The sequence below is a fragment of the Anopheles marshallii genome, chromosome 3 (genome assembly GCF_943734725.1).
Source record: "Anopheles marshallii chromosome 3, idAnoMarsDA_429_01, whole genome shotgun sequence".
NCBI classification, from domain to species: Eukaryota; Metazoa; Arthropoda; class Insecta; order Diptera; family Culicidae; genus Anopheles; species Anopheles marshallii.
In genome coordinates, this window is record NC_071327.1 from 60,833,057 (window position 1) to 60,850,937 (window position 17,881).

General features: G+C 43.4%; 1 protein-coding gene across 1 annotated transcript in view; it reads left to right on the forward strand.

The window, feature by feature from the left end:
* LOC128716380 (heparan sulfate 2-O-sulfotransferase pipe) overlaps nt 1–17,881 on the forward strand; it is a 111,950-nt gene that overhangs the window by 67,958 nt on the left and 26,111 nt on the right. The window contains exon 2 of the mRNA XM_053811300.1: nt 1,660–1,820. Coding sequence (XP_053667275.1) covers nt 1,660–1,820 — 161 coding nt within the window. The remainder of the gene's footprint in view (nt 1–1,659; nt 1,821–17,881) is intronic.

Here is a 17,881-nt window from a genome sequence, read left to right on the forward strand (position 1 = left end):
GTTCCTCGGCACGATACAATCGCACACTCAACAACGGCCTGTAAGATTTATAGCTTGAAAGTGAGGGCGCCGAAAGATGTTTTACTGCGGCGACAGCTAAAGCAACAACAAAAAACTGTACAAAGAACAAAACCTTTACCGGCAAAGCGTGCGGGAACATCATCATTAGCTAATCGTATCCCGGCTAGTTACACGCTAGCTGGTTAACTATGTGGGAGCACAAATTAGTCGGTGTTGGCTTTGGAGTTAACGTGCCGGTTAATAAATGTCAGCCGATGGTAATGGGGGGCTTTCGGAATTTTTGCACAAAAACCATTGGAAATGTGAATTGAAAGTGCAACCCTTCACCCTCTGTTTGGAAACGTGGGTTGCAAATGAATGGAGAGCAGTAAAAATAAGGTTAAGAGAATCTTAAGCCGATCCTTAACCTGCTTACAAGCACCCTCGATTTTGAAGGTCACAGCGATTTACAATGCCAGTTGTTTTTTCCACGAAGACTGTATCGAACCATAAGTTGGGAAACATATTGGGAAAAAGCTTAGTTTTTCCCTTCGATATTAAATTTAAATTGGAGAGTACAATTCTTGGTTCAAAATTTGTATTACCACCACATGTAACCATTACAAAAACGAACGTAATGCAATGGAAACGAAATTCTCTGCCAGCACATTAAGCATGAAATTGCAATCTGTCAAACGGGCACATACTTCCGGTAGCTCAGTGGCTAACATTTTAATGGGAACATTTGCTGTCATTGCTTTACCACCAATCGTTACAGCTGTCCGCGATCCGTCCCAAAACTGTCACTAAAACACAAAATTATGACTGTTAATCAGCCAATTAAAAGCGTTGCGCTTCGGAGCGCATTTAATGGTTTGGCGAACTCAATGCTCCCCCGCAACAGGCACCGGGCACTATTTACCACGCGACACCAGTGGGCTGTTAACTTCAGACCAACAAATTCAATCTAGAAACGCTAGAACGCGCACCCATCCCTCGATCGCGACCTCACGGTAAAACACCTCCACGCCACGCCAGTCATGCGAGAACGTCAATGAACCAGCGCTTGTAATCCATCGACACATTTCATTTAATCAGAAAATTGCCACTAACCACATTCGCTTCCTCATCGCCATTCGCGAATCACATTCATCCTTTTTGGCTTCCCTTGGTTTATTTTTTTTTAATGTGCCAAGCGACTACGCTTGTCTGCTTCCGATTCGTCAACTGACAACGCTCGAATAGCACTTCAACCGACACACTCTGCGGTGCGGATCCCGCGGGGTCTGGTCGCGGGACTATCCTCCGACCATCCTGGTGTGCTGGTGGTCCGGGTGTACATCATACCGGCCGCGCTTGCAAACCTAGACTACGAGCAGGATTATTAGTTTTTCCATCCCATTATTGTCATTAGCGTACGGTCTGCTGGAGACGTCAGGGGTCCTCCTGTGCCTGACGGTTACAGCTTTTGCCCCAGAAACCGGGTTCTGCCCCAACCCGAACCTAAAACCCGGGGGAGGGATGGATTTGGAACACACCGTAATCACGATGTTGATGATGATGATGTACCGCAGCTAAACTGAATTCGTCTCAATTTATAGCTTCACTCATCTTTGCTCCTGTTTTTACCCATTTCACCCGCCTCTTTCATTTCCCCAGATATGCCGAATTCGTTGCACTGATTGCAATCTCGTGCACACTGTTCCTGTTCCTGCACACCCAGAGCTTGACGTCGCGGTTGCGCGAAATGGAGGATCGGCTCCAACCTCCGTCCTCGTTGTCGGCCGCCAGTGGTTTGAGTGGTAATTCAATTAGCCAAGGTAAGTCCCAGTTTCCCCGTTTCGCAACAGCGATTGCATGGGTTCGGTACCCGGTTGGGAACCGAAGGGAGAAACATCCCCGTGATGTCATCTGGTGGGAGGGAATTTTTGGCAGTAATACTGGAACACGAGCGCTGTACAGCCCGAACAGTGCCTCCGTATCGTGGGAAGGTGTCAATTGGGATAAAGACCCATTCATGCTGCACTGCCATCGATGTCAATTTGCATCGATTGTACGAGCAAACAAGATGAGCAGGTGGTATGTGCGCTTCGTGAGAGCTTGAAGTAATTAGATCACTCATCGGAATATATTTTATCAATTTTAGGATGAGCTAATGAAATATTTAAAAATATTCTGTCCAGCCTTCAATCACTGTAAAATGGATTCAATTCCAATAGGTACGGTCAGAAGATACGATTCTTTGATGACAAACTGTACGCACCATTCAGCCATAGATAGCAAAGAGTGCTCGAACAAGGTTCGCTAACCCTCGTAAAGCGATTAATGCGAACGTCAAGTCATATAAAATCGACCAGAAATCTAATCGTACCTAACCTGAGGTAAATAGCTCGATTTATTCCAATTTTGCTTCTCGTATGCTCGTAGAATCAAAGCAGAGTTTTTCAGCTTATGGCAGTAAGATAACAGCTTAATTATATTTACTTTCACTAAATAACCCAGAGGACAATTTTAATATACATCAGGAAAAACCGTTTTAACCCGGAATGGTAATGCTCGGAATAATTACCCAGAGCAATCGCAATCTGATCAACTGATCTTAGCCAATCATTCAGCACCGGCCTCGCCGTACTTTAATTGTGAATGCAAATGAAACTTCTGCGTGTGATGTTTGCCGCACTAGCATTATCCCCCCTGCACGCGTCATCCACAGCGCGCACACATATGGATTCACACCGAAGCCATTCAACATCGGGGAGGGTTGTCGTTACGGTGCTGCCAAAGACGTCCCAAGATAACCCTTCGGTGTCAGTGATCCCAATTTTGGCAAAGCGGCGTCCATTATGCGGCTTACACAACCGATTCATCACTCACAAGAAAGCACTCACAGCCACGGCGATGATGAGCCACCTACTCTACTTGATTGACATAACCAGACCATCTGCAGATACACTTGACGACGCGCGACGATCCGGCACAGTACGTTTCACTATTTTAGGGCTTACGGTCAATAAAGAGCGTTCTACGTTTTTTTGTGGCCACTTTTTACACTTCCACTCGCTCTATTTCTCCATTGCAACATCGCTCTCCCCCCCGTAACCGTTCCATAATTGTGCGCTGTTCGGTACGCAATGTGGGTGCCCACGGTGTGCATGGTACGTTTTGGGAAGGTACACTGCATAATGTAGGGTCCCATCGACCCAAAAGCCCACGCCACCCCTTAAAGCCATTCCGAACTCGCTCCGTTCGTCTGTCCGTCTGATGGCAAAAGCATCGCCATTACATTGCGGACAGGCTTGCGGAGAAATGGACCGATCCAAAAGATCTCGTCCATCTAATGGGAAGCTAATGAACGCATCTGTGTGCCGTGCATATCGTGTCCAGCAGTATTTACGCACCGGCAAAAATGACCAACCCATTACGAGCAATTAAACAGTGCTAATAGACGAAATGATTGGACTGATATCGGCGATACATTGTGTGTGGTCTGTGATTTGGAACTTCTGTTAAGGTGTACTGTAGGTTCCAACATTTCCAGCAGTTGTGATTTGGACCAAAAAACATGTCCTTTTTTGTATCAAATCTCATATATTTGCTCCCGCCCTTTTGCCATTCCCAGTTCCATCTATTCCATACCATTCTTGTGTGTGGGAAAACGCTAATTGAATATTTATAATTACGTGCACACTTTGAACCCAAGGGCTACCTCCCCATCATCCTTCGCCACCCAAGCCTCTCACATTCCCTCCATATGTTGTATTTGTTTTATCATTTTGTATAATTTAAATTCCACCCCATTCGCATCGCCACCCATACGAAACCATGATAGATTGAATTTCTTCCACAGTAAACTGTTTACCGTATAATTATTCCACCCCAATACGCACACGGTTGAAGTACGGTGAATACGAAGTCATTTTCAATTCTAAAGAATTCGTTCAAATCAAATATTGGTTAATCGAAATGAAAGTGTGACGTAGTAAGCAAGGGTTGTGTGGAAAATTTATCAAATTATTCAAAATTTAAAATTCATAAAGTCCTTTCCCAACAATGGGATGTCTAATATGTAAGGCATGAACAGGATAAATTATAATTTTAATAAATCAAACCTTTTTATTGATGGAAGTATTAAATATTTGTTTTATTTAGGGAACACCTGAAGCGTACTTCAATTCAACAATTCAACCAATTACCACGCAAAGAATAAATTTAAAACTAACATAATGTTATCCATCCATTGTCGTAATCTAATTGTAATGTTTGCACAACACACTCATATAGAGAGCGCACAATCATAACACAGCGGAAAACAAATTACTAAACATTCCTATGAATTATGTCAGCTTCCAGGAGCACCACGGCCACGGCTCGTCCAATCCATTTCTCAGTTTAAAACACGCTTTGCGGTGTGGATTTGCAGCCAATAATGCACGATCCAAACAAAGCGATTCTTCCATCTCAGTACCCACCACTGGCACAAAGCCAATGGTGCGTGTTGAAAAGCTGTGTTTTTCTCGCCTTCTTCGGTCTTCGATTTTCCAACCCTCTCCCCCCGATGCGCTTCTTTCTAGTGCGCTGGCCAAATGTATTGACTTCCTGACGCTTCGAATTTTTATGTATCACAATTTACATCAATTTAATATCATTCGATGGTGTTTGCGAAGTACGATAAGCCGCACACTCGGACGGACGGTGTTGTGGGAGTGCAGTCCCTAATCATCGCCGAACATGTCACGAAGCATTTTCACACCTTCACCACCCGGCACGCTCGCTTTCCCTGGGTGGCAGCAGGGTTGGCTACAATCCTATTACCTTCACGCATACACTGTGCGCGCATTCCTTCAGTCGAGTACAAGAACACGCGAATGAACCATCACCGTCCTGGGGAGGGGGGAGCTTTTTGAGTTCGTTTCACCCAAAACGTTCCCTACGCCCTCCCCCCCGTCGCTCCTACCGTTTTCGGAGCAATTTTCATCTCCGAATTCTGTCATCAAACCCATTTAAAGGGGTGCAGCTGAACGGGGAACACCGAACGAGTGCAAAACGTGGAGTAGCAGCAAACGGCAGCACCGACAACACGCTAGCATAAAACTTAATGAAGCATAATATTACAATCCAGCCGGCAAAAATATGTTGCATAAATATTATTACCCCAATGGCAATTCGAAGCAATTGACATGACCCCGTGTTCACGCGCGCGCTGAGATGGTGTGTAGCCATTAGTGGAGCGGTAAACGGTGAACCCGTTTTGGCGGGAGTCTTTTTTTTTTTCTTTGCATCGTTGACGACTTTTCCGGCACCGTGTTGACGGTGAAATTCGATGGGTCGATGAAAATGGGGACGGAAATAATGTTACGAAGAGGCAATCCTTTCTCACTCCATGTTTTGCACATTTTCGGTTTGGATTTTGGTTTTTCCTTTTGATTCGTTTTTTTTTTTGTCGCATCCTCACGCGACTGCGGGGAAAATTATTTTCCACACACACACACGGAGTGTTGTGGAAGCAGTAGCAACGATGGTAACCACATTCACGGGGTACGCTACTACTTGATACCAATTCTCGAATCAAAGCCAATCGAAACCATCCGGAAGCGACCGGGCATGAAACGTGCATGAAGTGAAAATTTATTTATTTGATTTTTCCGGCTTCAGCACTTGCCGATTTTCAAGCTCACACTTCCCGCACCGTACGTTCTCCTTCAGCCCCATTCAACGATTCGGTTGATTGGCGAGAATTGTCGGGCTTGCCGTGCCACACACACACACACCGAACAAGGAAGAAAGTATCTTCCCGGAGGAAGATGGCGAGTCAGTATTTTTTAGGGTTCATCGTTTAGACGGGCGATGTGAATGTTTGTGTCTGTTTTTTAACGGTCTCACACTGGCCGGGTACAGGCGCCCAGCAGTCCCGAGATGAGACGCCATTTATCGTTCGCTCTAACCCGCCCAAGTGCAACATCCGCTGCCAAAGGGCTTCGTGGGACGTCCCGAGGTTGGAAGTGTTTCCGGTATTCAATTTATGCAGCCCACGGGCTTCCCTTCATCTTCTCTCTCTTTCTTGCTCTGTTTCCTTCTCTCTCTCTCTCTCTCACACACATGGCTCCTTTCCGGACAGTCTCCTTAATCGACTGAATCGAACGTGCACACGGGAACATCGAGTACTGGGCTCCACTGCAGCGCACAAATCAACGGCTGACTCGATGCAACTCGGTGCCGCCATTTTAAGAGTCGCGCGTTGTTTTCATTTTTCCGCACACAAACTTACCGATGCAGTTTTTAATTTATTGGAAAACCACAACCCCATGGCGCACTGCCGCACCGCGGTACCTCGAAAACCGTGAACCTGGAAAGTGGCGCTCGCCCACCATCCCTGTTGCCGCGTTGCCCCGCGTGCGAGGGAAAGAAATCTAGAGAGAAAAGGATTCTTGAGTAGTTTGACTTTTTGGCCACTCGCCATGAAGCGGTTACGGGTTCTGTTTCTCGCTTATTCACACACACACACAAACTCACACATAGACAGACAGGATGTGAACCACTTGAGCAACAATAACGTTAACATCTCCGCGAATCCAACGTTTCTTTGCATGGGGACTTTGCGGCAGCGTTTACAGCGTAGTTTCGCCCATTGCCATTTTTTCACTCTAACGATCGCAACCATGGTTGCCCCCAGTGAGGCGGCAAGTTTTCGGCACAACTCAATGATAATTTTACACACTCGCACAAACAAAACGATTGCTGTTAAAACGATAAATCTTCTTACACTGCCGAATATCGTGGGCTTCATGGTGCGTGCCCAAAAATTGCAACGATTGTAAAATAATTGCCGGCAAATGAAACAACCAATTTTAAGTACAATCAGCTTATATTCTCCAATGTAATACTTCAAACCCAATTTCATAAACTCTTCTAATGTTAATTAAAATTTAAAAATAAACTAACAAATCCACTCAGGAAATCGTTATTTATCGTCAAAACTTGAAACAAGAAACAATTTTCGCTGTTCCAATAAATTATTTCTATTCCAATCTTTTTCCGAAAAATTCAGTACGCAATAATTTCTGTATTGTGTAAATATTAATTCCACTCAAGTTCATATGAAACATTTTCACTAGCAACTTTTGCAGTATTTGGTTGAATTATATATAAAAAAATTACTACCCTTTACGCGCATTCCAACAAATTTCTGTGACAAAAAACCGCATAAAAAAAATTTCATGGAAGCCGTGTTTCCTACCTACAAACGTGCTTGTTTCATTATTCCAAAAATGCAAAATGGAACGAATTCCCCCCCCACACACACACACACTTAAGCACCATTGCCAACACGGTGTGGTAGCATCAAAATTGGATAAAACAAAATTAAACTACTTCCAATTTTGCAAACAAATTGTCAAAGCGGAAACACGATCCGCGATATTCGGACAATTTTGCGGTTACCGGTTATGGTGCTGCCAGAGGAGCTGAGTTGGTTGGTTGCTACTGCCGTAGCGCTATCAGTGTTAAGCGAGAAATCGCACATGCATATATGATATCTAAGCCAACCCCGTACAGCAGGGATGGCCCTCGAGCAACAAGCACACCCTAGGTCTCACCTAGCAATATCCTGCGAAGAATCCTTTTTTGTAAAAAAAAAAACTCACACACAGACACCATCATCCGATCCAATAACGATCGATAACGTTAAATTGATCATATTCCACGCCACTCACTGCTCAATCTCGGCTCTATTCCTGTCTGCAACCCAGTTAATGGTTGGTTCATGCATACACACATGCAAGACAAAAAATCGGTCTGGCCGACCAGATTGTGGGGACGATGAAAAGTTTGCTTTTAACACGTCTACCCATTCTGAACGAATCGACGGCCGCGGTACAGCGGCGTCAGGGATACACGCGGTAATGCCAGCGGGTAATACCGCGAGCACAAACTCTAGTTCCCAACGAAAAAAAAACGCATCATAACACGGGTCGGGTGGATACGACATCGGCGAAAGATGAATTCAATTTATCGTAATTGAACGGCACACGCGCGCTTAGACGATGCAGCACGATACTCGATATGAAGGTAAAAAAAGTGATTTTATGCTCCTAGCTGTTGGGACTTTTAGGGGTGAAGGAGTGTAATTTGAAGCAGGAGTGGAAGAAAATTCTATATCATGGGAAAATTAAATTCTTACATATATGCTAGTCTATACCGAATGTACTGCATGCTACACAACGCGTGGATCGTTCGGTTAACAACATTTAATAAATTATAATTATCAAGCACAAATTGTGAATTGATTAGAGAAAAATAAATTTCTTATCCACTGCACAATACTAAAGAAACATTAAACGTTGAATAAAGGGTCTCTCCAGGCATCCAAAAAACCGTGTGAACGATTCCAGATTTATCTCGACACATTCTAGTTCAACTTGAACAGAATCTAGAAATGGTTTTGATTGTATCAATTGAACCTTGTACTTAGTTGAATTTAAAAACCCTGTAAATCCTGGCCAGTGCCTGATAACCCAACACGGTCATCATACGCATTACGAAAGGACAACATGTAATCTCCCAACTACTCAACTGAAGTTAACGGTCTAAAAGCAATCTACTTACTGCAGCCAATCAACTATCAACCACCTCCAGGCACAATCGAACGGAAATGTCATGGCGGCCGTCTTTAACGCCAAAACCACTGGAATTAAAAGGCTTCCCTGCTTGTTATCGAGCATTGTGCGTTGGATTGATCCAATAAAATACTGCTCCGCTGCTTTCTTGCCCGGAAGCTGAACGGGCGGACGCGGACTTTCACCGTGACACGGTAGTCTGTCTCCCAGAAGGCGCGTGCCACAGCATCACCAACCTCAACCAGCACGCCCTGGCTCCCGTGCATGCACCTTAATCTCGTCCGATTTATCTCGTCCGGAGTTTGACTAATGGCAAACGGTTCGGGTAATGGACGCCCTTCGGTTCGGTATGCTTTCTTGCACTTAAAAGTGCATTAAGTGCGTCCGGTTTAGTTGGATTGGCAAATATTTATCGTCCCCACCGTCAGCACCAATGCTTCTGACAACTCCTTTAGGAAAAATGTAAACCCTGTTTTGGAACTTGGTTTATTTGTATGTCTCTCTCTCTCTCTCTCTCTCTCTCTCTCTCTCTCTCTCTTATTGGTTTGCTTTTCGGTTTATTGTGCCACTGCATCTTTTGGATGGGCAATTTAATAACAAAAATAAATTAAATTAACAACAAACTCTCACAAGAAATGATCCACGGTTCCACACGTTCCTAGTGGAAGGTACCTCGGGAAAACGGATTTGTTTGAGTAGCTTCAGTATGGCTTCGACAAAACCCGTCCTTGGCGACAGTGCCACCATTGGCACCGGGCTAGGCTGCGACGCCATCGATAAATGTTCGTTTACTGTTTTGATGGAGTCATAAATTACAGTTTATACCCCGTAGTAGAACCCCTGCACGAGTGACTGAGTGGGTTTAGTAGCGCCTGGAAGCAGACAAAAAGCAACAGACACGGAAGCACTAGCATACGTCGTGCCCGCCCGATACGGTATGGTATCCGCACCGGCCACCAGCAAAGCATGCGGCCAAAGGATGTACGGTGCAGCCACGATCCCGAGCTTCCCAGTTCGCCACCGTGTTCGCTAACGTTCGCTTCAATTGCAACCAAAGCCATCCCATTGACTGTACCACTTTTAAGAAGGCCATAAATTGTATCATTGGCTTCCTCTTTACGGTTTCCAAGGCGTTTTGTGTTGGAACCGTCACAATCATTGCCACCGGTAGATGGCAGCACCGGACGGACGAGAGGCCGAACGATGGAGTAAACTTCCGCCTGCCTGTTTGGATACTTGGGAATGATTCATTTCCACGATTGGCCGGCCAAGTTCCTTGTCGGAAATCTTGTCCGTGCTAGAAAAAGAGAAGGGATGAGCAACTTTCGAAAATTATTTACGCAAAACAAAAGATCGTAAAAATTCAACGAATATCATAAAGTCACAATTAACTAATCTATCATTTCGAGGCAAGAATGATTATTTAATTTGCTTATTTTGATAATTACTCTCGAAATCTGATGGAGCATTTTTTTTTAATAGAATACTACCTCAATTTTGGTTTGTAAGTATTTTTTATATAAAAGTACACTTATTCAAGAAAATTATGAATTAAAAATTTATAAAATGGGTCCTTTACGAGTTGAAATGGAGCATTTTGAAGGTTTATGTGGAATCTGGCCCCTTTTTTGAGCTCTTGCAAGGTGCCATCGTTTTTCTGGACTCACACATGTGTGTGTTAGTTAAGATTCATTTTTTGAGGTAATGCAGAATGTAACCTACCTCTACACGTACGAAGCTCCTGTCAAGCACATGACTACCTGAAGTCTTTAAAAAATTATCGAACGAAATAGAAAAAAAACCAAAAAAAAAGATTTGATGTCTACTTTCCCCTTCACAGGTCATGAATATAAGATTTAAAGGTATATTTCTATTCAAGTTGACAATAGCTAGTGAAAGCTGTCTAAAGAATAGAGGATATTTAGAGGATATTAAAAATATTTAACTAATATTATTTATTGTTCAATAGGATATTAAAATGTATGAAAAATACATCGTAATACACACATTTTTTTTTTTCGGTTCAACATCACATTTAGCATCATTAAGCAAAAAAAGATAAATAAAACAATCCCCGCTAAATTCATCACAAAGTCAACAATATTAAAAAGTCCTCGTAGCGGCACAATGCTTTACCAATCATCTAGCTCCCATCAATCAACTTTGCCAACATAACTGCGAACCCCCATCTACACACCTTTGCCGCATGGTTTAAACGGTCTTCCCTCGAATTTAATACTGCTTCCCAGTCTCATCCAGACCAACGCACAACTTTCAAACCGCTGAGATTCGCGTAGACAAAATATGCTACATGTGTGCTGAACTTTTTCCACCAGCGAGCATACAAAAAAGCTCGTCTTACAACACACGCGTTTCCGCACCTTAACGTGGGGTTTGCGCTTATGGTGGCACCTTTTCAAACTACCTTCTTCGGCCCCACATGGTTGGTGCCCGGTATGGTTGCCGGCTGCTGATTAATTGCTTTCCGTTCTCCCCTGGTGTCGCTTCCCCAGGTTCCCCGGGAAGGGAGCGCTATCCTCCGCCGAGAGTGCGCCGCTCGAGCGCTGATTGTAGTAATTTGTCGGTTCTTGCACGCGTCGGCACATTCTTCCGCCGTGTCGTCGAGGTTTAAATTACTTGCTTACCGTTTTACGTCCGTCGTTGTTACACCCGCACGTTGCTTGTGCCTCGTTCATTTTTTTTCGTGTGCTAGTGCGGCCAACGTACACATTTGATGACACATGTTTACAATATGTTCACACAATGCGAGCGGTACGTCTAATCGAAAGGGAGTGAGCAAAGGTGTAGAAACGGATGGGCGAAATGGTTTTGGAAGAATAACATGCATTAATTTAACAGCGTAAGTGCACACACTTGCCGTGTCCCTTTCGCATCTACCCTGTCAACAACGATCGGATCCCAAATACGTTATGTTCCACATTTTTTGTTGATTTACGCTTATGTTTTTATTTACGCTTCTTTTTTTTATTTGTTTGCTCTGAGCAAAAACCTGATGGCTTAATTTCAATTGGATAGACAACTTTTTTTGGGGCCACACGAAACCCGTTCCCATGCGTAGGTTAAGCATCTACCCACGTCAGCTTTTTTCCGTTGGGTCAAATTGCAAATCAGATCAAATTTCAGGTGTCACTTTCCGAAAGCTTATTTTAAGCCTTTTTTCATATTAATGCCACTGTGTTTATGAAAAAACACATCATCGACCTTCTTAATATACAAATAGGCTTGAAAGTTTCCAAGAACCCTCAGTAAATTTGTCTCGTAATTTGGGTAATTTACAGCCTAAATTTCAATGAAAAACATCTGGAGCAGTGTAAATATTACCAGCATAAATTCGCACTAAATTGCACTAAATTTTAAACAAAATTGATCGAAAACCAGTTAATCTTGATGATAAATAAGGATAATGGGTTAGAATGACCTACATTCCATCCCAGAACACCAACATCCTGTGACACTCTTAAAATCCTTAAATCCTCTATTACAGGGGTCGGCAAAGTGCGGTCCGCTAAAAGCTTTTACATGGCCCGATAGTAAAATCTCGCTACCACGACACTAACAAAACATACCTGCAAAACATCATCAACATCAAATGTGTCATATTTGTCCGCCTTTTTCTATAAAATTTATTCGGTCGTCTGTCAAAGTGAATGTCGAGCAAATTAATTCTTCATCCGATCGGTAAGCTTACTAAAGTTGCTAAAACGAGCATGCGGTAATTTAAAATAGCAAAAATTTAAAATGTAATGTTTGAAACATTAAAAAAAGCACTGCGGACAATTTACAACCATAATTTTTTACCATTTTATCAAATACCCTAGCAGTGCCAATATTTTGGGGTAATTTATAAGAAAATGTTAACAAAGGCCATCACCATATCACCTGTTTCATGGGTCTAAAACCTCTTTAGGAGTGTCTGGCTTTAGAAATGCTTTAGAAATGCTTTTTACTATCTGGCCAGATTCGCGAAAGGTGTGCCGACCCCTGCTCTATTATGAGATAGTCACAACATGTATTCCTTCAAAGCTCGGTAAAATCGTCGTTGACTGTCGGATCCATATTTCTTACAACAACAGCCAGTGTATACAATTTAAAAATCCCCAGGCACAAGCTGTGCCAGCACATGGTCATTTTTTACCCTAAAATACACCTCTCTCCTTGTCGATGATCGATCGAATTGCGAAGAAGTAGGGAAAGAACACACACACACAGTTGTGCTCATCAGTTTTCTTATGGCTTCTGTGTGGCACACATTTATTATTGTTATTATTTCTATTCGAGCTGGAGACGATTTGTTCCCGCCTGGCCAGTTAGACCAAACGCCACTAGTACCAGCGTTTGGGGTAGCAGATGGCGTCAAGATGGCGCTATCGAGTCGGAAGTCAAATAGAAACCGAAGCTACACCCGAAACGAGACACAACGGGTTATCGAGATGCGGCTGCAATATCTCTTGATACCGGGCGGTTGAACAAAAGTAATGCCGAGGCCGAGCACGGCAGTAGTAACGGTGTGCCTGACTTCAAGGTCCTTTCCATCTTCCCATTGCTGGGCCTGTTCGCTCTGCCAGGAAAACCGGGAAAAGTCCCAAGGATAGATGATTAATGACACCTACAAATGTTGGCAAAACCGTTCGCGTTCGCCTTAGCGCCGCACTCGGGTCTCGTTCTATTTACACACTTTATTATACACCCGCTGAGTGATGAGTCCATCATTCATCCGTTTTCTAGGTTTTGCGTTTGCAACATTTTATAATGATTTCAAACGCAGCTCAAACTGTTACAGTACTGAAATATCGACACACACACACAAAATACACGGATCGAAAAGATCCAGAAGTAATTAGAGATAAACTTCACACCTCGTTGGGGATATGCAAAAAACCGACAACTGGGCAAGGTTCTCCAAACCACCGTCCAGCAGCACCGTCAGTAATTATAAGTAGATCGACTGCAGTGTTGGCTTAGAATGCTGCACCCGGTGCTACGGGGTAGCAGTTTCGGCACAGCTGTGTCTCAAGTTATGCAACACACACACAGGGAAAAACTCTTAATTGAATGCACGGCGGTAGCCACCAATGCAAATGAACTTATTTTTCCGCTGGGGCTCTGCTCAATTGTTGGCGCAGAAGTTCGGATGGGTTAAAATTACAGAATGCTTCTAACCACCAGCCATCGCCATCAGTCAAGATGAACCAGTGGCCGTGCTCGCCGACAAAGGAAAGGAAACTCGGGATCTCTTCTATGCACCGGAGATGGGAATTATTTTTTTTCTTGTGTTCCGGTTGTGGCTAACATTAGAACGATGGGTAGCATTAGTGGTTTTTACTTACAAATTGCTATAAAATTGAATTTTCATTGCAGAACAAATTAAGTCCAAAGCTTTTTCCATCGCTATGCCCCAGTATCGTATGACGCCAGCAAGCGTAATGCAACCCGCTCAGGGTTGGAAAAAACTTTAACAAAATAAAAGCATGACAAATGAATAAAAATAAATACCAAAAAGATTCACCTTAACGTAATACAGCTAAAGCAAAACAAACATTCATGTTATTCTATTGTTCTAGAGCAAAACAAAAGAGTACAATTTCATAACACACAAACACAACCGTGATCGTTTAAAAATGTTCAATAAACACTGTGCGCCGGCTAGAAAGATTGATGGGGGTTTACTTTCGATTCCATTTGCTTGCCTAAACAAACGTACCTTTTTGCCTTGCCCAACCGCGGCCCATACTGCACCGGCGCGCGTTATTTATGAACCATTCGAAAAGATTGATGAATTAGCAGTACAACAGCATCCGTAACTATTATTCCCTCACGGTTACGTTGCAGTTACGCTATTTGTATTTTTTTTTTTATTTCTGTACCAATGTTTATCAACGTGTTTTTCGCCCGGTTCTATGGATTATTACTTTTTTATTTATCGTTTTATCGCATCCTTCCCAGACCACGGGGCTGACCTTCGGCACGCTGCCAACCCATCGGCTGTGTTGTTGTTTGTTTTGCTTCCCTTTTTACCCCCCCGCGTTTTACTGCCAAACGTGATACACAGCAACCCGAAAAAGTGCAGTTCCGCGGTTCGGCGGTATGCGAATTATGTGCAATCGACAGCATTCACGGGAAGGGATGATAATTTTTAACCGCACACCGTTTTGCGAAAGAAACGCAACGTCACGGGGGAAGGGCGATCCGTGGGGATAGAGTCCCGTCAGCCGGAAGCCACCCCGATGATTGATGATGGTGCCACCCCGATGAAATCGATCGATACTGCATCTCGGTAGCGTAATCTCGCTTGCGTAACACACGGCGTGCCATGGCCCGAAACCGCCCGAAATGATGCCACACGATAAGACATAAGACCACTGCAACACGGGGCGATTACCGCCGAACGCGGCGGCCACAATGCGAAACGTAAACCGTTTTAAGGGTCGCTGATAAATCGCACATTAATTGGGCTTCGATGGAGTTTCATTTGATTTTATGGCATTGTTTGCACTGCCCTGTGTAAATTGGTGACAGGTGCATCATGATGCACTTCGTCCACTATGTTGCACATTACTTTCGAAGGTTTCATTTTATCGGTCGTAAATCGCTCTTTCTCTATCGTTTATCCGATGAAGGAGCATAAATAGTTTATGTTCTGTTTAGAACATAAACTCCATCCCGATTCGATCGCTTCAATCCACCCAAACTTTGTCACATCAAACGGCAAGAGGACGATATTGTGCAACATTGCAAACGCAAACAAACGCCGAGGAAGCACCAGAACGACCACCGTCGTAAACTCTCTTCATTATGGGTAACCATCAACGGTGATGCGTTTGTTTGTGTTAAGAACCAAACGCATTACCAACTGCAGCAACAACTGCAAGCATCGCATTCGCATCGCTACCCACACCTGACCCGATTTACGAACAAAACCACCGTACGAATTGGAACCTTTTGTCAGCTTGCCACCGGTGCAAATACATGTAATTGCATAAAGTTTCGATGTCACTGCTAGTGTTCGGTTTGCTAACAAACGGAACAGTTGCAGAAGAAAAAGCTGTAAGGAAGCGTACCAATTGTGCCAGCAACCGGTGACGCCACGGTGCATAGCGAGACAATTGCATTTCTGGTTGGAAAATTTGACGTTCGTCTCCGATCGGTTATGCTTACATTTTTGCGGGAAATGGTACCAAATACACACGCGCACACACATTGCACAATGCACATCTTGGTGCTATTTGCTCGGTGGAAGATAAGCTTAACCAACGCCCACAGATGCTACACTGTGTTCCGAAATGGCAGCCGCACACAGATTTTGTTTATCATGCTCATTTTTTTATTTACATTGGGGTTTCCACATGGCTTTCATGGATGGATTTACATGGGTATATTCCAAAAACATTAGACTTCCAAGCAATTAGGTTCAAATTTATTTGTCAAAGTTCATCTTAAAAAAGTCTTATGACATGGAAAAAAGAACCTAACAATATAAGACATCATTATCGAATGTATTCAATTAGAATTCAATTATTCCATTAGAAAATAGAATTTTTTACAGGATGCTTTGAAGCAATGCAATAAGTAAAATATCTATTGACATCTTGGAAAAACAACCACCGACAATTATCTGTACTACCAAACTCGATAATTATCTAGACAATCTTCATATCAACATCTTGGAGAACCAACCGCTGACCATGGACCATCGGTTGCTTAATTTCCATCAAGATAATGATTCCATTTACATCAAGGCAAGACATCAAAAACCTTGAACTATCGGGAATAAACACAACGACTTAGTCAACCGCTGCACGAGAACTGATCTTAGACAAGGTGTTTGAAGAATGGTAATTCTTGAGATCCAGGGAGATGGGCAACAGTATGAGACTATGACTTGAAGCTGCCATCAGAAATTCTTGGCAGTTTCTGTTTGTTTATGTCTCACTTTGATAACAATATAATAAAGTGTGCTTGGTATTGGATAATCTATTTATCTTTGTTTTATTTAGCTTTGTTTTATCGACATTTAATCAAAATCCCTGGTGAGACAGCGATCAATTTCAAATATTTACAACCCTTAGTTATTGTTTTAAGATATTTTTCATTATTCATTAAAATAAATTAAATAAATTACAAGACAAGCGATGTGCAGCTATCATTTTGAAACACACTGTTACCAGCGGGAAAGTTTTTCCTCCAAGCACGCTTTTCCCGCATGTGCTTAATGGAAATGTGCGAATGAGAAAAGATAAACTTTTCCACCGTTAACTTTCCGTACTGTATGAGCGCTGGAAGCATTGATTGAATCACTCCGCCAAATGTACGCGAACTGAAACCGATAGGGCAAATTTGGTGGCAAAGTGCTTAAGGCATCATAGCAGTACGATTACAATACTGATTGCTGACCCGCGAACGTAATTACATTTCAAACTTTGATTGTGAAAAGCGTGCAACTTTGGAAATGCTGTAACGAACTAATAAAAAAAAGCGCGACCAAACGGGGGTGCGGGGTGGCATCATCAATCGCCCACAATGGGGAAGAACGAAAACAAGCTAGATTAGACATTAAATATTGTCAACTGCTCTCAAAGCTAAGGACGTCTCTGTGTGTCTCCCTTGTTTGACCTTCTCGCGGTCATCGCTTTCCATTATGTGGTTGATCCTGTTCCATTCTTAATGTACTTCACTGACCCATAAATTCTAATCCTCGCGAGAAAGCCAACTCCACCAACGGACAATATCGCCACTGGCGGCAAACATAGACAGGAAGCCGCGTATCCGTTTCGTCCGGTGCGCACACGCACACGTACCGTAGCAAACAAACAAACAAACAAACAAATCGATCAACGGAAACATAAACCGGAAGATTCGCCATTTAGAATCAAGCCTTCTGAAGGATCAGAACGCAACGATGCGATCCACTGCTGGGAGATCATTTTAAAGCCTGGCCCTGCTTGAACCCTTCCAACTGTGTATCGTTTTGCTAAATATTGCAAACCACCATGAATTAATTATGGGTCTAATTTCTGACAATCTACGCATTACCCGGCCGGGGCACTACCCGTGGATATTCTGCAGCAGTGCGGCTGCCATGTGCACCGGGCGAGTGTCGCCCGCTGGAGGGTTTCTACGTTGGTTAGGAAGCAAACGCGCGGTACACCGCAAACGTAAGGACTGCCCAACCCGACAATGACCGCTTTGTCTAGGCGGGAGGCGCAGTACAGGCGGTAGAAGACGAATTGCGGGCAAGAAGATAGATCCGA